Source organism: Engystomops pustulosus, chromosome 3 (genome assembly GCF_040894005.1).
Source record: "Engystomops pustulosus chromosome 3, aEngPut4.maternal, whole genome shotgun sequence".
NCBI lineage: Eukaryota > Metazoa > Chordata > Amphibia > Anura > Leptodactylidae > Engystomops > Engystomops pustulosus.
The window spans coordinates 26,043,057-26,069,086 of record NC_092413.1 but is presented as its reverse complement, the minus strand read 5'-3'; the positions used below and the strand labels follow the sequence as shown (position 1 = coordinate 26,069,086).

Genomic DNA, 26,030 nt, shown 5'->3' with positions numbered 1-26,030 from the left:
AATTCCTCAATGGTTTTGCAGAATATTGAGAACTTTGCAATCTTAGAGGAAGTCAAAGACTAGATGAAAATCTCTAAAGGGAATTATTGTCTTCGGCTTTTCAAAAAAATTCAATGCTTTAAATTCAAATGCTGGATAAATTCCTGGCGGAATAGTGACAATTACTGTGATATCAGGCTTCTTAATAGAAGGGTTTGAATGCATAAAAACTCACCTACACCAAAAAAATCAAGATTTTTATTCCCAGGGTTTATTACCATAGACTTTTTCCCATAGATTTTTGTTACACTTTGGTTCAATCTGAAATCAAAAAGAACATATTGGGGCTTATTTACTAAGGTTTCCGCAGCCACATTTTCGACGGGTTTCCTGACTTTTCGGGGGTCGCGCCGCTGATTGTGTATGCGATCATTTTGTGTTGCAATTGCGCCGGCTTTAACGCAACATAAATCGGGGGCAGGCTGATGGACGATCCTACTGTTTCCGACTAAGCGCAGGATTTAACAATTCAATTTGAGTCGCAAGCCATGCACTTCCATACACCGGGAGGAAGATGGTGAACTCCAGTGGACCTGATGGGGAAGCGACACATGCAGGAAATCGGGCGCACGATTTTCATGAATCGCGGCAGATGGGTATTCCGGCGGACATTCCGGATGGGGGATCGCGCAGGGACCGGTTATGTAAATTTGCCCCATTGGATTAATGTTAGAAAAAAATACTAGGGCTTTGGGTCTTACAGGAGGGCATATAAACTTAAGGAATCCAACAACTTTTTATGCTAATTAAATTGATTTATAGGGACTTTCCATATCATGTGCATTTTGGGCATTCCCACTCTGTCTTTATGCAGTGTTATGAACTTGGTTTTACATATCATTTGAAGAGAACTTTCAAAGGTTACTTTTAATAGTGAACAGGCCCTGGCATAAAGTCATGACACTTACATTATTATTCAAAAATTTCTCACCTTATTGATATATGAAAATGTATGTTAAAGGGTTCATTCACATGGCCATCTGCATGTACGTCCCCATAGACGGCAATAGCGGTACGGCGGTGTGGCACCGATCTGGGCCGCACACAGCAAAAAGATAGAGCATGCTCTATCGTTCTGTGAGTGTGCGGATGTGCGCCACTATTTTCTATGGAGGGAGGAGGCGCGATAACGCATGTGAATGCACCCTTATAGTTATCTTTTCAAGTCAAGTCATTATGTTAAAAAAAAAATCTACCAAAATCAAGCATGATAAACCAGGGAAACTTACTCATAGATCCAAACATTTAGGGATCTGGGGACATTACCAGAGCCCCTCCATGATGTAGCTTCACAGCCTGTTACACTGTGCAGGAGCACTTACCCCTCCCACGCTATGAGATTACAGCAGACCAAGAGAGAGGGGAAGTGCTGCTGCACAGTGTAACAGCCTTTAAAGCTACAGCACAGAGGGTCCTTTTGGCTCATTAGCAGATAACATATATAAGAAGATCACCACAGTCATTGTGAAAACAGTAAGTGTCCCTGGTTTATCATGATTGATTTTGATGGTAGATTTCCTTTAAAGGGGTATTCCCATGAAGACAAAATTCTTAAATATACTCAGGATAACAAAATAACACATTCTCTAATCATGTGTTACAAAAATACAGCATTTTACATCTATATTTCCAACCTGTCTCTATCAGTCTTGGTGTACACAATTCCGGTTGCCCCATAATCTTCTGATTATGGTTGAGCATGGCAGATTCTTCTTATGAATAGCTTCTCTTATGAATAGCCTCCTGCCTCTCTCCCCCCATTGCAAGAGGAGCTAACATGCAGACGTCAAGCAGAAGCATGCATATATCTACTCCACAATATAAGATAAGGTCTTTATCCAGGAGAGGGAGGCACTCTGTGTGTGTCATAGATCAGACATAGCAGAGCTGACAGTGTTTTTTATAGCTCAAGTGTAGAAGAGCTGAGAGTGTCATTGTGTATTATATGTGTCTCATGGATCTTTTCATCTCTGATCCGTCTCATCTCTCTTGTTCTCTGTGTAAGATATTGTAGAGTGTTAAGAAGCTAAATACAAGTGTAGATAAACCCTGTACCATGATGATCTAGGCACATTGTCAGCACACAGCATCTCACAGCACAGAGGGATCATGAATTGTCTTGTTAGAGAGTCCCCGTTCACCCTCTGGAATTTTACACTGGCCATCACTGAGTGATAGGAGCTAAAACAGCAATAAAGCTGAGTAAAATTGTAAAGTAAGGGGTTAAATAATGAGCGTTGTGTGAACATCACTAGGAGACTCAAATTGGAGAATTTTATTTCATGGGTAAATTTTCAAAGGGCATCAACTATTAGAGTTACTGATGAGTACCACTAATTGCACAAAGGTCAATGGGAAAAGATTTATTAGCATGTTCTCTCAAAAGGACAATAAAAACTCAGAAAATAGTAGAAGAAACCAGACAACATGGTGATAATTCGCCCAATGTATTCCATATCCTGTTTTGTTCAACTCTACGTCCTCCAGATGTACATGGTGATACCTTGAGCACCACATTTGGGTTTTGATTGCTACATTATTAATTTCAACGTATTGCAATATTATAAATAAATACAGGAGCCAAATTAAATATTTGTAGCTTTCGAATTTATACTTTATGGTGAGGAAAAATGTAACGTCTATGTTGTTTTGAAGACAACCATTCACAAAAGTAAACTGCATTTTAACCGAGGAGTGCAATAAATTTTGACATAAAATATGGCTTTTGGAGAATCTAGAGAATCCACATAGCAAAGTCTTCTTTTCTGACCTTCCCATAATAACGTATGATAAAGTTGATTGACTGCTTTTGTCAGTCATACAAAAAGATTCAATTCAATAGTTTGACCTTTTTTGCCTTTTGTGGCATTCCTGTAGCACTTCACATTATTCGTTTACTTTGAAGGGAACTGTCTTGAAGAAACTGTTTGAATAACTGGAAGATTGACAATGCAACTCCAGTGTTCGGAACACACATATTACCGTCAAGCGATGGATGCGCCTTTTGTTTTTGTTGAGCACAATAGCGCAATTGTGTAGTGATTCAATTATGGGAACTGGATTTCAGGACGAAAATAAACTATTGGTCTTTGCAGCCAAGCAATTTACCCATCTGTCAAAAAGGGTACATACTTTATAGTCCTCACGGTAGACATATGCTTCATGTACGTGTCTGAGTTTGTTGACCGCCCATGCAGTTGTAAAGTAAATTACTCCTCTAGCTCAACGTATAGTAGTAACTCTATAACTCTATAGTAACTCTATAGCGTATTGGGGTCTATATCTAAGTTTAATGAAAGGGTTAGAAAAGATTAAAAACATAAGTAGATAATCAAACAGTAAACTTACACAAAATATAAAGTACTGTCCAAAATTGTAGGCAAGCAAGAACGCTTTTAAAAATTGATGTAGTAATTATTTATTTTTTATCGGTTGTCGAAATGTAAAGTAAATAAACATAAGCAAAATCAAAATCACACCTTTATATGTTGTGCCTTCAAAACAGAATCAGTTAGGTACACTTGGTTTTGAGCGATCTCTATAGGGAGAGAGATCGCTCTCTCTTTCGGGACCGTGGTTTTTGAGGAGGAAACCATGATCCAATATTTAATTTAGGTTCTGTTGAAGTCCCTTTCACCACTTCCAGTCCCTTTGTTCTTCTCTTTGCCTGGATGACATTGCCTGTGTATTTGGGGTCATTTCCCGGATGTAGAATATATTTTTAAATCTACTGTTTTCATAAGCATTCTAACTTTGTACTGTTTTTGCCACATTTTCCCCCAGCTTTGGTACAGTAGCAAAATATTCAGTATAAGACCTCTTCTCAACCTGCTCTTCAATAGGAATGTCCAATAGGAGGTTCTAGAAATCAAAAGCCTTTCCTGTGTTACTATCAACTAGAAATGAGCGAGCACTAAAACACTCGAGTGCTCGTTACTCGGGTCGAACTTTTCCCAATGCTCAAGTGCTCGTATTGAATAACGAACCCCATTGAAGTCAATGGGAGACTCGAGCATTTTTCACTGAAAGAACACATTGAAAGAACACTTGAGAACACATTGCAGATGTTTGCAGATCTTTTCACTGAAAGAACACATTGAATGAACACAGTAAAGAACACAGTGTATGGAAACATCTGCAATGTGTTCTTCACACATATTGTTCTTCACATACTATTGTGAAGAACAACGTTCGGCACGCATGTCTTCGGATAAGTTAGCAGATGTACGGAACATCTGCAATGTGTTCTTAACTGTGTTCTTCACTGTGTTCTTCACTTAAATGATCCTGTGTTCACTGTGTTCACTGTTTTCATTGAATTCTTCACTGTTCTTCACTGTGTTTCGTTAAGTAAATGCTCGATCTCGAGCCGGAGAGATACTCGTCCGAGCAACGAGCCGTTTCGAGTACACTAATACTCGAATGAGAATCAAGCTCAGACGAGTATACTCGCTCATCTCTACTATCAACAAATAAATGTGTATCATTTAGTAGAACTCCCCAATGGTAACCAGAATAAACAGATAGGTAGAATAATGAATGACCCAATATTCCCATGATGCAATATATATTGTTATAGTTCCCCTAAATGATTTAGTTCTCGTTGGCTATGTTGTCTATGTCCCATTGCTTCGGTGTTCCAATTCTATTGGAGACATAATATCAGATAACACCCACAGCCAGATGATGTAAGGTCACTAAAGTCAAAGATAGCTAACAGCATCATCTGTTCTGGTCCAGCCTAAAGTTAATCTACCAACAAAATCCATCATGGTGAACCAGGGGCATTTACTCATATACCCACAAACAGTGACCATGGTAATCTTCTTATATTTGTTATTCATGGCCCCCTTGTTTCTACAGTGAAATTTTACAATTATGTAATTAAGCCAGAAGAGCTTTGGCAGGAATTATTGGCTGAAGCTTCAAAGTTACACTGTGAGGAGCACTTACCCCCATTTCACTGTGTGCTGAAACTTCCATTGCTGAAAGAGAATGGGAAATGCTGAGGGAGCAGGGAGAAGCACAGTGTAACAATCTGTGATGCTAGAGCTCTACAGGGGCACTAGTAACATCCCCAGGAGCCTTGTGGCTTATTAGCATAATTGCAAAAGTTGATTTTAGAAGGAAGGAGGCCATGGATAACACATATAAGAAGATTACCACTGTCACAGTGCCTGGTTCTATGAGTAATTGTACCTGCTTTATAATGCTTGATTTTGATGGTAGATTTCCTATAATGGTCTATCTACAGAATTATCTGAAACATCTACTTTATTTATCTATTTGCTTATCTATCTTTCTGAAAAAAAAGAAAAAAGACTATAGCACAGGTAAATGTGAGCTTCAGAAACACCCATGTGTTTGGGCCAAAACATCACATTTGGGTGAATAAAGTACCCCCCCCCTCCCCCATTAAACTTAAAAAAAATTGGAGTTACAGCCAGTTTTGATATTTCATCTACCTTACTCTGTTTGAATTTCTTTCACAAATTTTTTTCAAGGTAAATCTGAACCAAATTATATGGATTCCCATCCAAGATAGAACAATCTGTTCTGATACCCGAACAGCCATATTCATTTTATTATTTTTAGTGCACTGTTCAGTTATTAGTAAACCATCATAATTTATTCTCAGCTCCTTCACATCTACAATCTAACTTCATTTAGCCCTTTTCAGTCCTTTTCTTTTATCTTCAAGCACTGATCTACGACAATGAGCTGTTTATGATTCTGCCAAAGTAGACAATGTCACAAACACAATTCCCGACAAAACTTTGACCTGTGTTTTATTGTCACCTCATCACATTCCCACCGCGGAGATGATTTCTTCTTGACAACAAATAGATGTCTTCAATTAAGCTTTATGCTCATCATTTGTTCACTTTTATATCAGTGGTGACAAGCATGTATATTGGCAAATACCTAGCACTTAAAACTTTTGTAGCGTCGAATATCACCGCAGATATTTTATATGGAAGATGATAGCGTAGAGATAGTTTCATTTGTACATTGTATTGCCTCTTCACATTTTACTGGAGTACATTTATTTGATGGATAATATAATACAAAACAAGATCCCATTGAAAGATATATTTTATTAGGATTAATTTTGCAAGTAAATCCATGTTAATCCAAGAAGACAGATGCATCCAGACAATACTTGACGCTTCCATTTCACTCTCTGACTCTTTAATTCTTTCTCCTTCAAATGTTTTATGAAACAAATAAAAGCTTTTGAAATGTTCCAAGGATTTTGGATTTCAGATAAAGTGAACTACCGGTATCTGAAAATAACTACACCTAATTGATATACAAAAATGAGATAAAATAACAGTTAGAAGCCTCATATTTTACTCTTTGTTAGATACAAAAAATTATGTTCAAGAAACACATAAAATGTAAGAAAAAAGACCATCTGCCTCCTGAGAACGAAATTTAAAGAGCGGTTAATTGGATTCTGCAAACACTAGACACATTTATTACCTTGGACATTTGGTAGAACTACGGCTTCGCCTTAAGAATAATTCCATTTTAGGCTATTTGATTGATTGATCAATTTATTGATTGAATGTTTTAATTTTAAATTATACATATAATAAAGATATATTCCCCAATTGTACGTTGTAGCAATTTTAAGAGTCTCCCTGGAATTTCACATGAAACAAGAGGTCAAAGTCTGGAGGACCTAATTTTAGCAGATGAGAAGAACTTCCTTTCCATCATTGATTTTACATGCCAGGAAAATTGCATGTAAAAAGCTGCAAGAATATTGTTATTTTTTATTAATTTTGCACCCCTTTTTCTATATCAAGTGGGGGGTGAGACAATTTGGCCTGACAAATTTACTATCCTGCAGTTGAAATCTAATTTTGGCACAAGGGACATCCAAGAATTATTAATAGACTGAAGCTTCTGTTTCTTGTTCATCTTTTTCAAATGGACCACAAGACTTGAAAAGATACTATATAGATAAACTTATAAATATGTCCTCAAAATTTGATGTGTATCTAAAGGGGTCCTCAGAGTACAACCATTAAAGAGTAGTCTGATGAGTAGGTGGCCGTCTTGAATTGAAGAAAAAAGTCTACAAATATTTGGGTTGGGATGTCTCAAAAGTAAAATTTTACTATCCATCCCCAGATCATTTTTATGTAAAACCAGGGGCACTTGAATTTTAAGATGATTTTATTATTAGAAATAATTTCCCAGAATTATTCAGCCTTTTAAAGATTCAATTTAAGAAAAAAATCCCCTGAGGTCTAGAACAATCATGCACAATTATCCAAAATTAATACCTGCGAATGACTGTTTGACCTTTTTTAGTCCAGTTTAGTCGCTATCACTTGCGTAGTTAAAGTATGGGCTTTTAAATAAGAGACACTTTAGTTTTCTATAATCATTTTATCAAAATTGAATCTTTATCGAATAACGTTTATGAGTTTTTCTTTTTTTTTTCCAAGCTACATTCTAAGAACCATAACTGAAATGATGAATGGGAGCACAAAGGGCACTTTGGTAACCTACCAGTCTGAAGAGCATGTTGGGCATACCTCTTTCAGGAGGGTTTCAAAGATCTCCTCCATATAAAGATTTCCTTAAAAGAGAAAAAATTTGTAAAGCTTGTGGGGGAAGTAATGTCCTTCACCAGCAGAATTACCTAAAATGTATTTAGTTGGTCTTTTCTGAGTAATAACTTAACTGTTCTAAATCGTTATTGACACAAGTTGATTGTCCCTATCATACACCCTTTTTATGTGGCATTAAGAATTCTGGTTCATGCCAATCATATGTGAAACTGAGAAGATAATTTAGTAATTAGAGTACAAGGGGTTATAAAGAAATATTCAACTAAAGAATCCCTCACATATCAAATTCAGTTGTTTAGATGCTACTCCTAGTCCATTGACAGTCCTTGGCCTCTGGGATGACCAATTGGCATTATTTAGAGGAACCACAAACTAAAGGTCAACAGGGAACCACTGAGTGCATTGTGAAGCAAGTATTGGTTCTTAAATGTTTTTTAGCCTATTTAGAACCTATTAAAAACATACCCAATGAACAATACACAGATACACCGATCAATTTTATTTATTGTTCAATTTTTCTTATTTTTATTTTTGTTTTCTATAAATGCAAAATTATAACAGGAACCCTTCACTGTCATGTACAATTTTAGGTAAATCAATTGTAAATATAAAATGGTTTGTGTTGCCACAAGTGGGGGTGTGAATCAAACTTAGGGATCCTACCCCTGAAGGTATAATAATAGGGTAAGCACAAAGCTTGTTTATTCATCACAAGTAGAAAAGAAAAGCTGGCACCCCCCCCAATTCCTTTAAACCCATCTCTTGTTTATTTTTTCCTTTGTTAAAAGTTGGAACAATACAAGGGAGAGGGTAAACCGCAGTCTCAACTAGGCAAGATGAAGCGCAACGCGAGTCACCCCTAGAAAAATCTCATTACCCTCTCCCCTGTATTGTTCACAACTTTTAACGATGGAATAAATAAAGATGAGATGGTATTTAAGGAACTGGTGAGTGCCAGCTTTTTTTTCTACCTGTGATGACTATATAAGAATTTTTTGTTCAAACACTTTTATAAGTTAAAGCACCACCAAAGAGAATAATAATAAAAACAGGGTCACTTCACCTCTAATGAAGGCAGGTTTACCTAGGGAGCACATACTCCATAAATAAGATCAGCAATATTGCCACTTTGCCCAACTCTAGATTACCCAGTAACAAAGGTTGTTTAGACTCTTGTTCAGACCCAAATTACACTTTAAAATCTTCTAAACTTATTTCCCTTTATTGGCGAGAGAAAGTGATTTCAAGTGTATAATTATAAGGTTTAGATTACAAAGCTGATATAGGGCCATGTACTGCCAAAAGTTAAGACAAATTATAAGAATGTCATTGGAGAGATGAATTGCACTATTGTGTTTCCTTCAAACAAATGCAAATTTGAATGTTTTTTGTAAGATTTATTTGAAATTTCTGGTTTTCTTTTTGACATTAATCTTTGCTAATGTTTATCCCATTGACTTCCAAATTCCTAGTTGAAACACTTTAGAATTTTAGTTGACAATCCGAAAAATAATTCATATACCGGTAATGAAAACTTAATTAGGATGAAGCTGGCTTGAGTTAGATCGATACCTAAATATGGCTGTAATAACTTTTGTCAAATCTTTCTCCATGCTGACTGAATTACAGTTTTATGATTATCCTCTTTTACTACTATTACTGCAATGCATTTGTACCATGTGATTTTTTGAATCTTGTGGATCAGAATTTTTTTTCTTCAAGGAAGAAATTAGTTTTTTTTTTATCCCTTACATGGATGCATTGGTAATAACATCCACAATGGTATTCTGATTCATAGACTTTTTAAATGAATAACCTGGGTTAAGAGGTTGGCTGTATCCTGCAAAATTAAATCTGTTACATATGAATATGTTTAACTAGATAATAACAAATACCAAAAAACGGATTTCTTTCATGTAAAGCCATTCTATGCTGCTTAAATATGTTTTTTGGGTCTGTCTATAACATAATTTTAATAACCTAGATCAAGTGCAGATTTCTAATTTTCAATTAACGTAGGAATAATTTTGTTTGCTAAAATAAAATAAATGGATGACTGAACCATGATATGTTCTAGGTACAATTTTTTAAAAAATCCAAATTTCAAAAAGTCATGTGGCAACTGTATAGCTCAAGCTTTAAGTATTAACTTTTAACCTTTGACCTTACAGATTTTAACCAATGAAATGTCTCTTTAAACTTTAAAGGAAACAATGATAACGAACGCCTGGCGATTGCTAGACAGCGAATTCCATATCGACTTGGTCGAGTAGTTGATGATTGGCTACTCGACAAAGGTAAAAAAACATTGATTAAAACTTCAACTAAAAATAATTTGAACATAACCAAGTAGTGTTTCATTGTAACTCTAATAAACCTTAAAATAAATTTTCAGTAAAACTAAATTAAAAACATTTAAAACAGTAAAATCTAGATAGTGGTATCTTGCATACAATGTATAATAATTTTCTGACCTGTTTAGAACTCAGATGTTTAATAATCGTACCCTGTTAACTTAAGGTTAAAGGGACTGTAAATATAATCGACTAACTCAATCTATGAAGACACTCATAGATAACTTTAACCAAACATTCTAAATTATTCATAGATATTTTTTTTCCTGTTCCCGCATCTAAATTCATAACTAAAATATGTGCAGAATTCTTACCTTTCTTACTGCCGTGAACGAAATATCTTGGTATAAACTACAGGTATTCTAACTAGTGGGCAAGATGAATTGCCAATCAAAGTGAAGTCCCTTTAACATTTGCATCCTTTCAAGGAATTTTTTTGAAAAACTATAATTAAAACAGAACTTAAAATTGTGTGCATGCTAATCATATGCAGAGAACAATCTGCGCAAAATGTATTTGTGATTTCATAATGCTGCCAATGTTTAAGGATTTCTTTGTGTAATAAAATTGTGCCATAATTTCACCATTGGTATGTGTATCATTACTGAAGTCGCTTTTACATCAAAAGACTCTATTTTAATTGTTAGCCTTGCTAAATGCCAATCAGAGCTATTTTATTCACTACCTTGGATGCATAATGATGCATTCCTTTTCTTAACTTGTGGTGAAGCAAACGAAATTCAATATTATAGTGGTAAACACTAAAAATGGAATGCTAATTGCATTCTGTGGCAAAAGATCGTTATAAATCTCTATTTAACCCTTTGCTACGGAAGTATCTTTTTAGAAAAGTAAAAGTGTAAACAATATTTCCAAAAAATGTAAATAAATGGCTGGCAGTTTTTGAAACTTTTTTTTCTCAATAAAACACAAACTTTGATTGGCCTTTAGCATCAACTGCATTCAAGGCGATAAATCTTTATTAGTAGGCGCACATTTCACGGTCACCTCATAAAAAGCAATGAATTATGAGCTAATTCTCTATCTTATAATTTATTGCATTCACCATTCATTTCATACAAAATGTTACTCATCTTTTCCAGATTACAGAGATCAAAGTCAACATTTTTGTATGTATGTAATATTCTTTTTGCAGGACGGCAGCTCACAATCTTCAATAGCCAGGCAACAATTAAAATCGGTGGGAAGGAACGGGGACATCCTTTTCAAGGCCAACTTAGTGGCCTCTACTATAATGGCTTAAAGGTTCTGAATATGGCGGCTGAAAACGATGCCAATATCATGATAGAGGGAAACGTGAGGCTTGTTGGTGATGTGCCTTCATCAATGACTACAGAGTCAACTGCCACGGCCATGCAGTCAGAAATGTCCACTTCTATCATGGAGACAACTACCACATTGGCCAACACTAAAAGAACAAAACAACCTACACGGGAGCCGGTTGGTCAGGTTAGTAGTCTCATATTTTATTATTTTTATCTACAGAAAAAAATTGCAAACAACAAAGAAGAAAGCAACATCTGAAAATACAATTCCAACATAAGAATGTTGATTCTTTATCTAGTTATAGAAGATCATGACATGAAATGTAGTAATCTTCTTTCAGTAGCTGCATTTGTGAGTAATCTGCTTCCTTCTGGTCCTTACCTGTGCCATGGGACAAGCTATAGGACTCACCAACTGATACTATGGGGGAGAACTTATTAAGGCTTGCCCTGGTGTAGGAATTGTGACTTTTCCCTTCCTTACGCCATCTCCATGTCAAACGGAGGCCACGACAGTCATGGAGTAGGCAATAGCAAGGTGATTGCCTCATGTAGAATTGATCCAGTTGTGTACCGAATGTACTAAGAGGGCAGAGCATCAATATTAAAAAAATTGCCCCAACTGTCTTAAGTTAACAGGAAGTCAGTTTCTCTATTCTTTCCTATAGGAAGCTCAATTGTGGTTTCATAATAAATAGTGTTAACGTCTTCCATTCTGACATAAAACAATAAGGAGCCTTTGTTTAACAAAATATGTCAAATTTGGCATAATTTGTATCAGATTATCAGAAACCTGCATAATAAGCTTACACCCCTGCTAAGTGTTTAAGACACTTTTTATACTAATACAAAAATGGTAGTGGATGTATATATTTATATGCCATACACTAGTCCAACAATAAGAGTAATATGGGGATAATAACAATTTCTAGGGACTTCCAGTAATTGTGATTATTTCCCCCTTTATGCCAACTCCACACAAAGTGGGGTCGAAGGGGCATAAAGGGGGGTGCTGCTGGCAACGTCCCTGCCCTGCACCTACACGCTCGCTACATCCTGCAAACTTCAAGTTCAAGTTTGCAGGTTCCAATACAATTGTACGCTAGGGCCACCACATGAGAAGACCAGAGCCATGCGGCGATACATTTTCTCCATCAAGTTAGATTTAACTGTCTAAACCGTTGACAGATTTTTCTTCAAGCATTTTCTTTGGGTAAGGGCTCTTTCTCTTTAGCATTGGGGCAGGTGATTATGATAGATGGTCACATGGCACAGCTGAGGTTAAGAATGGGGAATAAACATTAAAAGAAAGAAAAGACAAATTGGACATTGCTAGATAATCCGTCACCATTATCTCATAGTACATAATCATTAATAGTATTGCATTTCTTTATTTGTATATAATATTGATTTTTTTTGCTAACAATACTCAAATGTGTGTGGTGTGATCCAGTATCCTCAAGTTTTTAATTGGGTTTGCTATTGGAATCGAGAATGGAGCAACATTGGTGAGTTTTTGGTTCTATCTCTTGTTTTTTTTTTTACTTTTCAGTTATTAATTTGTTGTTTAAAGGTTTTTCTTGATTAAAAAAAAATTTATGAAATATCGATAAAAGGGGTCTTCATTATCAGATTAGTTGGAGGTCCAACACCCACTACCCAATAGAAATTTACTGTTCTCAAACAAAGAATGAAGCAGACAGCTCCATTCTAGGTATGGTGGTCAGACCAAGTAACTGCAGATAATATCGTAATCATTGAAATGGAAGCTGGGCTGTGGGAACTTGTTCTGCCACTTCTCTGAAAACTGAGCTGTCTGCTTCCTATTCTATTCTCTGGTTATCAGCTGCTCAGAATAGCTATCTATGGGAGTGCAAGGAGTGTGACCCTACCAATCTGTTATCACAATGTGCTTGCCAATACTGCGATTCAACAAGATATTTAAGTATAAGATACAGGTTTATGTCTCATTTGTTTCCTATTTTGAATCTCTTAAGATGATGGGGTTCATCCTCATGTTCTTTGTCTTCGTATTTAAAGGCATATTTACCGTCTCCAGCTCTACTAACCATTTGTTCCTAGAAACACGCAATGTGTTCAGTACATGCTTGAGTAGCATCATTTTACTCTGTGCCTTGAATTAATTAGTGACCCAGTTCTATGAGCTCAGATAAAAGGGCAGATACCAGGCTTCCTCCGCAGCTTGCTCAGCCATCATGTGTTACATACTGTTTCTATAAATGCCTTGTAAAGAACCATTGCTTCACTACCAAAAATATAGAATCCGACTATGGTGTTTTGTTTTCCTCAATCAACTTGAGCTTTCACTGATAACATGGAGCCACTTAAATAGCTATTGAAATAAACCCCCGGGTGATTGAATGTTTTGGAACAATGGAAACACATTTTTGGCCAAGCAGAATTAAATTGGCTTCACTTTAAACTGCAGAACATAAGCATGGTTGGTAATTCTGGAGGGCAAAATGTGGGTGAAGGATGTATTTCTGTTTATGTTGAAGCAGTGACTTTGAAGAGGATTCATCAAAATATTCTCACGACAGCCTTGGTTTTTGCCCTCCAACCCAAACAGAATAAAGACGAGTGTCTAAAAAAGCACAATACAGTCACTTACAACCAATTTCACTTTGAAGTCAGGAGGTTTGAATGTACCAGGTGACCTATATACAGCGTGTTTCATATTTTACAATGTTACACGCAATGGAACGAAATAAGGTTGAGACATCTGAATTTAGTTTTTGTGTCACAATTTACTCGATAACAACTTTTTTCAAAATTTTTATATTTAACTTGGAGATAAACAGGAACTGAGAGCATACATTGTTATGACCTGCTTTTCCAACACTACAGATTAGTGGTGGTCAACCCAATTTAATATAACCCTTGATATCAATCACATTATTGAGGACCATTCATCACCTCTACCAACTCCAACTCTTTAAATCCTTTTTAAGGTGGCACTCTGAATCTCCTGTAGTTGGAACATTTTTTCCCACTGTTTCTGAGGACTTAGCGGCGTTAGTTTTGCTGCTCAATAAGTTTAGTAGTTTGTCAACTGGCTAGTGTGCAGAGATAGCCCGTCTTCTTCAGCCCAGGTTCTCATCGCCCAAGAAAAGAATTCCACTAGACCAGAATAAGTGGAGTTGAACACTGTTAGCCTGTCTTCAAATATGCATCCTCATGCACAACACTATATAGTTCTGTATGGGAACACTTAGAGAAATACTTGGGATATACTCAGTATAAGCTGAGTTTTTCAGCCCAAAAAATGACATATTCAAGTCTTTAAAAATACAAACAGGGGCCAGGGGGCTTACAGATTATATACTGGGGACAAGGGGCTGCCAGGCTATATACTAGGGACACAAAGCTGGCAGACTATATACTAGGGCCAGGGTTCTACCAGGCTATGTACTGGGTACCGGGGGCTCCCAGGCTATATACTGGGGACAGGAGGCTGGCAGGCTATATACTGAGGACAGGGGGCTTCCGGGCTATATACTGAGGACAGGGGGCTGCTGCTTATATACTGGGGACAGGGGGCTGCTGGATATATACTGAGGACAGGGGGCTGCCAGGATAAATACTGGGGACAGGCTACTGGATATAGGGCTGGTTGGCTTTATACTAGGGGGGAACAGGACTGACTAGCTATATACTGACTGTGACCAATGCATTTCCCACCCTAGGCTTGTAGTCAAGTCAATAGGTTTATCCAGTTTTTTGGATACCTCAGTTTATACTCAGGTCAGCTTTGCATTGTATATCACAATTAACCTAAAAAAGCTCCAACCCAGCTGCCTATCACCCATAATCTGTCCCTGAAAATGTTTTATTATCCTACTTTCAACAGTATCAATTTCAAAAAGTGCTCACCAAAGTGATTGACACTACTTACTAACAAAGTGAAACAACATGAAGGATAGAGATTTTTACTCTAGCTTTTGACGCTAAATACAAACTCCCTTTATTACATGCAATCTATGGTCACATGTATACAGTCTACATATATTGGCAAAAACTGATTAGATGTGAAAATTTTCCCAGACATTTCACCTTCCACCATAGCAAAGCAGCCAATGAACCTTTCAATCATTTATGAAGGGGTTCTTCCAACTTTGTACTAATAAAATACATATCCTACCAGCTGTGTATAAATATGCATAGATTTTTAATATATATCTTCGTATTTTTTTAATGGAAGGTTTAGAGTCGGTGGATCTTTTTCCTTTTGCTTCTTATGTAAATATAGACAGCTGTAAACATTCCCACTGGCCAATCGGTTTGCATGACTGCATATATTTCAATGGAACAAGCTCAATTTCAAATGAATGTTCCTTAATAGTCAATTCATCTATAAGAAACACACCAAAGATATATGTATAATCTCATGAAATATCTACATCTGCAAAATAAAAAAATGCAGGAGGATATTGGCCATAAAGAAACCACTCTAAAATTCCATTACACAAGCGACAATAATAATAATTTGTTATATTCATTTGTACTGTACATTTTCTGCTGCCAAATCACTTTTGCTTTATGGCATGAAGAATTAAAATATAAGGTAGGTCCTCCTTCTAAAAACATTTAATGCTAATGTTAATGATGGAGAATAAAAGACTATAAAACAAAAGAATAAAAAGTAATAGGAATTCTGTCTGCGATGCCTTTTGTGAATGTTTTTATTTTTATAATCCCTGTAATGCAGAATACCATTTTCTTGGTTTATTTTTTATGATTTTCTAAAATAGTCACAATATGTTTTTTTTTTTTTAAATATATTTAAATAAAAAAAAAATATTGTGTAGTGTCTCTATTTGGACTAAATTCTATATGACTTGGATTTCTACTAAAAATCAAATCAATATAATAACAAATAAAAATATTAGAAATTTTAGTATTAAATCATATTTGGAAACGTGAGCCTAAAAGACTAAAAAAGAGACACAGCGCACTCTTTTGTGCCATCTGCTGTAGTGACATAATGACTAATGCTGATCTGTTGTATCTACAATATTCATTTGAAATGACTTAATGTTAGAGTATTCTGCGCCACATGTGTAGACAACATGTAACGTATGAAGTGTAGTGTAGGCCTTCTGGTCCTCCATAAGGGGGACTCCACATCTGTCCTTACCCATCTGCTTCAAAATGCCATGGGACATGGGAAAATTATTACCAATTTTGTTTAAAAATGAAGAGACTGTGGTGCTCGCCCTAGAGCATAGCAGCCTGTTCAAACAGTGGATTGCTGAAAGTCAGTCAACTCCAATCTGATATTTTTGTCCTATCATACGGATAAACGATGAACTATACAAGAATGAAAAACCCCTTAATTATTCTTTATTTAAGTCCTGTACTATGTCCTTAGTAGTGACTAGTGATATAGATGGACTTCTGACTTCTAGGTGATTATTGTCACTCTGAGTCACTTCTGTCCCAACTAATGTATCTCCCTATTAAGCGGTCTTCCACTTACAAAACTATCTGCTTTACAATCTATTCTTAATGCAGAAGACAGACTTGTCACAAACGCTACACAGATGCCTAAAGTCTGTGCCAGTCACTGCACTGGTTACCCATTTCCTTCCGAATAAAGTTTAAACTAATCACTCTCATCCACACAGCTCTGCACAGTGCCGCATCTCCCTACCTGTCCTCTCTCATCTCAATATACCGCCCAACCTGTGCTTTTTGATCTGCCAGCAGATTAATCTGTTCTTGAATTTGAACCTCATATTTATGTCTCCAGGACTTCTCCAGAGCTACACCAATTCACTGAAATGTCCTACCCCAGACTAATACCCAAACTCCAAAGCTTCAAATGTGCCCTTAAAACACATCCCTTTGGGCAGGCCTTTCACATTCCCTAAATGCATGAAACTAACGCACCCTGTGTACTCCTCCCATCTGTTATCCAATGGACACCAAATACTTATACTAAATACTAAGGACAGTCTTCTTTGCAGTCTCATTGACTGTGGACTCTGTATATAATATGGGGGATGATGACTATTACATGCAGCAGCATTTTTTAAATTATTTTTTCCTGTTCTCTTACAAAGAAACGGCTTGTCCATTATACTAGTTCCTACACCTCTTGTGTCATCCCCTTCATCCTCATAGACTGTAAGCTCTTGTGTCACCCCCTCATCCTCATAGACTGTAAGCTCTTGTGTCACCCCCTCATCCTCATAGACTGTAAGCTCTTGTGTCACCCCCTCATCTTCATAGACTGTAAGCTCTTGTGTCCCCCCTCATCCTCATAGACTGTAAGCTCTTGTGTCACCCCTCATCCTCATAGACTGTAAGCTCTTGTATCACCCCCTCATCCTCATAGACTGTAAGCTCTTGTGTCACCTCTCTCATCCTCATAGACTGTAAGCTCCTCACTCCTTACATATAACTATGTTTTTAAACTGTAATGTCTTATTTTAGTTGTTAATTCCCCTATCCCATAATCTGTAAAGCATTATGGAACATAACGGCATCATATAAATGAACATTATCATTAAGGTGCTACACCAGCTCATAAAGATGGCGGAAACAACTGTTGTGACCTTGGTAGTAAAAGTACTATATATATTCTGCAATGATTGAAAACATCCATGATCTTTGTTAAGATTTCCACATAGAATAAAATATCTCATAAGGAAGGATGTCTTTTATGGGGATTTTAACCCATTAAGATTAGTCATTTCAGATCAATAATAATAAATAGAAATGATCTTTATTTTCATTATGCCATAAATTTTTGCTTTAGAGATCATGGGTCACATACAGAGAAAATTGTAGACATTATAGACAAGGTTGTCCCCTTGGCCAATCACAGGCATGGCTTGTAGCTAGGGGCGTCAATTTGCTGGATTGGCAGTAGGGCACTATGTCTGGGTTGAATGGGGCATATCCTAACCTCGATCCCGAATGGAAACTTTGGATCCTCTCATCTCGAATAGCCATAGAAATGAGTATTTATATTTAGAAAGATTTCCTTTATAGATGCATGGTTGCAAAATATCAATGGATACAAAGTAAAAACTGCTTTAGAGATTATGGGTCACATACAGAGAAAACTGTAGACATTATAAACAAGGTTGTCCTCTTGGCCAATCACAGGCATGGCTTGTAGCTAGGGGCATCAGTTTGCTGGATTGGCTGTAGGGCACTTTGTCTGGGTTAAATGTGGCACATCCTAGCCTCGATCCCGAATGGAAACTTTGGGTCCTCTCATCTTGAATAGCCATAGGAATGAGTATTTAAATTTAGAAAGCTTTCACTTACAGATTCATGGTTGCAAAATATCAATTGATACAAAGTAAAAACTACTTAAAAAAGTAAAAAATATATACAACCCCCGGTGGCCCACTTAGCACTCTTGTGGAACGAGAACATGTTTTGTCGATTTATTTTAACTGATCTCTAAATAATATGACAATATCATCATGAAGTACACGTTTTTGATGCTGAGAAACATCCACCTTCTCTCCGTCCTGTGAGAGATATAAAAAGAATTGTTTACACGGTTGTAACATGAAGAATAAACACGGAGAAACTCGGGAACAGAACGGCAGTAAAATACATGCTCAGGTTTTAATAGAAATAAAAAACATTTGTAAATGGCTCTCTGTTCTTCTTTACACTAGATAGCTGTTTAGCCGGTGCAGGCTGTCACTCAGATTCATGGCTCTTCTAATAGTAAAATTCTCAGAGGATTTTTTAGGAACAGTAGTGTTCAATACTCCGGCCCAAATTTATCTCAAAATTATACTAAAAATATAATCTTGCTGAATCAACCAGCATTGACTACCAGCGTAGACGAATCGGATCTGGTGTTAGTTAGTGGAAATATACCAATGGTTCTACTGTATGGTCTGAAAAATAAAAGTAAACTAATAATCTAACAAATAATTTATTCTTTTCAAGAACTTTACAAAGAATCAAGGAACATCTGTAGACATCTATATGGGAAAGGGTTCTTTACAGTAAGAGTAGTAGAGGAAAACCTACTGCCAAAATGTGAGGTGGTCGTATCCGGGGAAGCTACCTCGTTTCTAAGGGACAACATGGCCACATTTATGAGAAATTATCTTCACACAGGAACATTTTTTTTAATAACATCCAGTTGAAGAAATGTTTACATATGGAAATGAATTCAATTAAATGTAACTGCCCACATGGGAATACCCCTTTAAGAACACCGACTTACAGAGGACGGACGTACCTCTCTACCCACTTACAAAGACAGACCTCTCTGCCCACTGTGACCTCTGGTGAAGCTCTCTGGATGTTACTTTAGTCCCAGACTGCAACGATCAGCTGTAAGGTGTCTGTAGTGAAGTTTAATTGATAATTCTTGGTCCAATTACAGCAAAAAATTTTGAAACTCCAATTGTCGCTGGGATCTACAATGATAAAATATACAGTTTCGAATTAGATATAAATTCAACTTAAAAACAAACCCAAGGAACCTATCTTGTATGTAACCCGGGACTGCCTGTAGCTCTAAAAACAAATAGCGTCAACATTTAAAATAGGTAAAAAAAAAATGAATGCCACTAATCTAAAGGGCCTATGGGTGTGCAAGGTTGATCTTGTTTTTACCCCTAAAATTAGTACTTGGGGCACATCTTATGGGGTATGTGCCTTCCACTTTTTCAACACAGTAGAATAATAGGTTGGACATGATGGGTAGTAATGAGCAGACCTGTTAAAATTTTATTAAAAAGAAGTTTGAAATTTAAAAACGTTTTTTATTTAAAAAGAAGTTTCTGGCACTGAGTGCGGTTGTTATCTGTTTAAATTCCACATTTAAAAAAACATTTTGGGACCCCCTTACATTAACACCTGTGATAAGAGCTGCCACCGATTGAGGGTGTTAACAGTTTGAATTGGTGTATTGGTGACGAATTTATACATATACATTGGCCAGCGCAGATCCTCATTTTTGTTGCTTTGCAATAAGGCTACATACCAGTGACTGAAATATATACATTTTTGGTGAACCAATCATAGGAGTTTACAATCCAGATTTGGATTCCAGTTGTATAAGCCTGAGACATATAGTCAGTGGAACATTTCATAGTAATGTAATGGCCAAATGTGACATAAACCTAGCTTTATTTATATTTCACAAACAGCACATGTCAAATACATTTTTTGTCTTGTGTGAATCTGACCTAAAAGTCTAAACAAATGTAAACTTTTCTCAATATTTCAAAGACATTTTTCCTAAATCTTGACGTTATTGTACCATTTACCGTCATCTGGACGGTTTTGATGATGGCAAAGACATCCGAGCGATTTTCTTCTCTATTTTATGGACTATTTCAGATCTTTGGGTTAGTTTGTCTTCACATAATCTATTTCTCCTTTGCTTGAGAAGCTGACAAAAGCATCTGGGTCTCTATGGTGGTAATTAGGGAAGGCTTACTGCCTGCTGTGCCGAAAAGTAGCTCAGAGACTTCTACATGAGTAAATTCGAGCAGGAAAGACAGAAAATGATGAGTGCTGATGCCGTGGTACCAGAAGCACATAAGGGGGTAATTGTATCCACTAGTGTCGAGCTTGTCATCTAGTTTCTTATTGTCCTCATCAAACACTTTATCACACCTCAAAGGAGAGTACGGGCGTATAAAATTGACTCATTTATTGACACTAACTTATACGGAAGCTGAAAGTGTCCTCTTAATTCACATTCTCGTTACTCTTAAAAGTGAGTTTTATTGATTGGCATCTAAAATTGTTTCAAATAACTCACAAAGTGCAAGCTTCGAGTTGTTAAAAGCTTGATAACTATGCATGTCAATGACTACTTACATTTATTACAGTTTAACTTTCAGTTTGCGTCGAAGCTCTCTCATTACACGGTCCCCGAGGACAAGAAGGGTAATGCAATTGTGTGATTTTTTTAAATATTCTGATACATTTATGCTTTGATGCGTATTTGTTTGCATTACCTATCAAGACACGTTGCTGTCAGAGAAACCTAATGGAATGAGACTCAGATCCGACATCTGTTATTCAAGAGATCCATATCTATGGTGCCATGACATTCACAGACAACAATAGGCCCTTTGTTGTCCGACAGCAACTGAATGTTCATCATAAGGCTCCCGATGGCTGAATTGTTGACCACATGGTGGATTTTACGAGGTTGTGTTGTTGCTGCACTTTAAGACTGATAATGCAGCTACAACAACCGAACTCCAGGCAATTCTAAACTAGCTAAGGTCCAATTTACTTTTTTATTTTCCATTTTTTTTACAAAATTGGCGCACTTACCAATAAGTTATGTATGCAGGTAGTTTGTTCTTATATATACTGTATATTTTATAATTGTAGATCCAGACAACATTTTTTTGTGTCCTTGTGACAATTGGATTTTCAACATTTTGTGCTGTAATGGGACCAAGGGCTTCACAAGAGGTCACAGTGGGCAGAGAGGTCCATCTGTAACTAGGGGTCGTTTGTGAATGTAGCTGGCGGTATCGCCTCCTTCGCCCCTCCGCGCAGCCGGCCGAGCCTACCCCTCCTTCACTCACCTTCATGCCACACTGGCGTGAAGGTGGCAGATTGGGGATAATAATCGCAAGTACTAGCAATCAGCTTGCATTTGTGATTTTTTTCACGGCCAGGTCCTGATAAATATGCCCCTTTATCTTTAAAGTAAAAGACATAATAGTCATTAACCATAAAATGAAGCACCAGCATCGTATTTACGCATTATTTAAAGGTATAATGGTATTTTATAAAGTATAGGTCCCGATCCATAAGGTACAACCCATACTCCTCCTGTAGTGATCATAACAAGGCATAAAAACCCCGTAGAATAGTGATGAGCAGACCCAGTCGTATTCGGGTTTGAATAAAAAATTTGGTCGGGTACACAAACCCAAAACCACTGCTGACCAGTTTTTCTGAATGTTGAACGCGAATTTCCAGCTGAAGTCCAATTTTCACCTTTGACCTTTTATTATGGAGCCAAAGTGGGAAATTTGCTGAAATCACCTGGAGAATTAGTGAAAGTCTAGAAATAAAGTTAACCCATGGTCTGTTTAAAAAACTTGAACTGGCAACACTGAGAGGAATCCATAACTGTGTTCACTCAGTAACAGCGCCACACGGGTTAGTGGATTGCTTCTGGTATTGCAGCCCAATAAAGTGAAAGCAAACATGAATTTCTTACTGTTGCCTTAAGAAGTTATAAAGACACATAATTCTAATTCTAAGAATGTAAACATATACATAAGGCAATAAACGAACATTACTTGTACAAAAGGGACTATTGTAAGCGCAAAACTGCCTGCTTTCCAACTCTATTCCTTTCTTTATCAACCAGGATGCCACATGGGAAACCTGTCCCCATTCCCACATCATCCTGGCATGTAGTGTGGTGCTCTCTCACGATAGTCGTCTAAACAGCCAGATGGGTTAGAGCTCCTCGAGTCCTGAGTTTCCATAGAAACCTGGCATTGTCAGAGAGCGGAATACTCACCAACCAGTTCAGCTGATAAATATTACTACGATGGCCACTTCACTTCCATCAGGGAGAAGAGGCAAATACACTGGAGGTGGGGGTGGAAGAGGGAAGTGCGAAGATGAGCAGATACGAAGAGGAAAAACTTGCAAAGTGCTGGGGTGTAACTTGTAGGGGTGCAGGAGTCTTAGGGTGTCTCTTCCCCATAGGAGAAGACTAGTACAATAAATAAGACAAAATCATTTAGAGGATCTGCGTTTTAGCAGGATACATATTACGGTGTCTTCTCCCATAAATTTGTCTTCTGATTGTTCTTCCGCTGTGCACACGGTGTAAATCGAGCCACGTGGTGATTCCAGTGCCATAAGAAAGAATGGAAATCTGATGTGCAGGGACCCCCAGCAATGTTATGTTCTGATACTATACATCGGAATTACATGTCAGATTGATGCTTAGACTAGATCTGCAGATGAACCGCAGGTCGTCTTGCCAGAGAATGTCGGAGATCTGGTGGTTCCTAATGTTGGAGACATCAGGAATCTCAGCTAATAAATCACGCTGGGCACCCGGTCTGTCTGCCCATAATCCAACCTCCCTTTAATCTGTTTCTCATTTGTTGCTGGCAGGCATGCTGGCACTTATGGTTCTAATACCGGCAGGCATCAAAAGCGGCAGCACAACTTCTCCACCCACTGTATGCTCATTTCCATGGGTAATTAGCTAATAGCCGCCATGCAGGGCAGCGCCGGTACTGGAAGCTGTGACATTATCAATCATTACAATCAAGAACTTACATTATATCAGGGTAAAGACTCATTATTGCCCGAATCCACTTTTATGTCTTAGACAAGACTGACCGATTTTCATTGTGTTCCTAGAATCTTGCTAGAACCTGGAGAACTGGAGCGTTCCTTTAAATTCTCCTTTCACAGCGCCACCTTGCTCTATAGGCAGAGTCTGGTATTGCAGATTGAGTTACTTTTTTGATGCAGTTTTTTGGGAAAAACAGTTTGAATGGTCTATTCCATTTCTGGACAACCAACACAACTCGAGGGATGTTGATAGTTTTAACTGTAAGAGTATAAAATCTCTCGACTGGTTACTCCTAAAACAATATGAAGGGCAGCCGGGGATTATAAGGTGATACCTTAGTAGAAATACATTTTCATATTAGATTAGAGCTCCAGCACTATGTTATGTCCAGCCTTTTACAGCAGAATAATACAAAAACAGTCGTAATAAATGATATGAGATGCAGTATCTGTGTTATAAGTGGCGCTTCATGCTGGCGCCATGCTTCATGCTCCGGAGAAGACGTGTTTCCACTTTCACATCTCAGAGTGGTGTCTTGTAATGAATATATTGTCGGATTTTCAGTCACCAGCCTCCAGCAAGAACAGACTCCGGAACAAAGCTTGGAAGGATCTCATTTTAACATTGGGACCGGGGCGCATTCTCTGTTGTATTCCCGTATTTGATATCTATCCGTCCCTCCCCCTCTGTGTCTTCATACATTTCTCTAGAATGAGAGAAACATGACAAGAAAATGTAAAAAACTATCAGATATTTTATTTCTGTGTTGATGTTTTATGTTGTAATCTGAGGTTTCTATCTATCCATCATCCATCTATCCATCTATCCATCCATCCATCCATCCATCCCCCCCTCTCTCTCTGTAGGTATAATCTATTTATTATCTATTTATGTTATCTATCTATAATAAATTACTGTTATCTATTATCTATCCATCTCGTATCTATCTATCTATCTATCTATCTATCTATCTATCTATCTATCTATCATCTATCTATCTATCTATCTATCTATCTTCTATCTATCTATCTATCTATCTATCTATCATCTATCTATCTATTCCATTCCTTGTCTATCCATATTGTCTATACATCTACTATATTCCTATATTTTTAGATGACTGTTTTTGACAACACTAGCCCCAGATGTGATGTAATTTAAAGGGATTTCCATCCATTAAAAAATTGTGGTGCATCATGTACAGTAAGTGAAATATACTATACTAGAAAATTTTAGACACGCAACAAATGAATTCTTATGAGTTTTTATTGTTGTTTCTGCAACCAACAAAATTTGTGTTGGTCTCAGGAATTTATTTGTTGCATGCCTGGGATTTTCTGGTAAATTATATGGGGTAGGAACCCTTCCAGGGCACCAGAATTGGGAGTACATGTATGGGACAACTACCTAAGGGAAATCTACACCAGCCATCTGTCACAGGTTTGGGGGTAAATCTGGCAGGGCAATGTGTTCTCAATCCTTGTTCGGCTCTACTCACTTGGCGCAAACAACCAAGTGAGCCATGAACAAGGAAAGTTATTTCCGAAATGCGTAGGCGATTTCTGGTCTCCTCACTACCCCATGTTATCTCCATGCTTTCAGGTTGTGTGTACAACTAATTTTAAGGCTTCTAAATAAATGTAAATATTTTTTACTGAACGTGGATTTCGTTTGAAGCTGGATTTATTTGCATATTTAACCCCAAAAAACAGAAATTTTTACAATTTTTCATGCGACACATGATACATTACATCCAATAAGGCTTGGTGTTTCATGTCTTGATGCAAGATCCTTTCTCAAGACTGGTCCATGTCTCAACTGGAAAGAGTGGTTATGGCAGCCCAATTGGACCTACACAATAATAATCAATGACCTTCCAATGAAAAGTTCCATTCATAATAATATACATGTGCTCACCCATTAATTTTTTTTACAAAAAAAAAAATTACAAGTCGAGAACGAACCTTGGATTCATTTGTTTTAATCTGGATTCACGAGTTCACCGAAGTCATAGAAATTGCGACTTTCCAAGGTAAATGAATTGATTTGTCTTGTCATTCATTTTTAATGTAATATTTCAGAGCGGAGATAACAATGAGGCAGTCAGCAACCTGAAGTCATTAACTAATCAGAAGACTGATTCCAATTATCCAGTCAGCAGCTTAGAGACATTTACACAGATCAATCACTCCCTTTAAATACAATATTAGTCCAAATGTGTAATTTGTTATTAATCTCGTGGATCTTGGAGTAGCGCACCGTCTGTGCTGTGCAAATTCTTCTCTAAAGACTTAAAGTCCCTAAGTTATGTATTGTAGGGCAGCTTTATTTGTCATTATTTTGTATTACCCTGAAAACAGCAGTGGGCCTTTTAGTTTTCCTACTTTTCTTGCACTGTGTTCGTTGTGAATTTGTAGTTTTATGATTGAATTTCGTCAGAAAAATCAGCATG

General features: G+C 37.1%; 1 protein-coding gene across 17 annotated transcripts in view; it reads left to right on the top strand.

The window, feature by feature from the left end:
• The window catches only part of NRXN1 (neurexin 1), a 1,062,013-nt gene that overhangs the window by 980,083 nt on the left and 55,900 nt on the right, over positions 1–26,030 (top strand). For 12 of the 17 annotated variants that reach the window (XM_072140344.1, XM_072140342.1, XM_072140343.1 and 9 more), the window contains 2 exons: positions 9,836–9,925; positions 11,139–11,452. In XM_072140344.1, coding sequence (XP_071996445.1) covers positions 9,836–9,925; positions 11,139–11,452 — 404 coding nt within the window. The remainder of the gene's footprint in view (positions 1–9,835; positions 9,926–11,138; positions 11,453–26,030) is intronic. The other 5 variants (XM_072140347.1, XM_072140346.1, XM_072140345.1 and 2 more) reach the window with 1 other exon arrangement.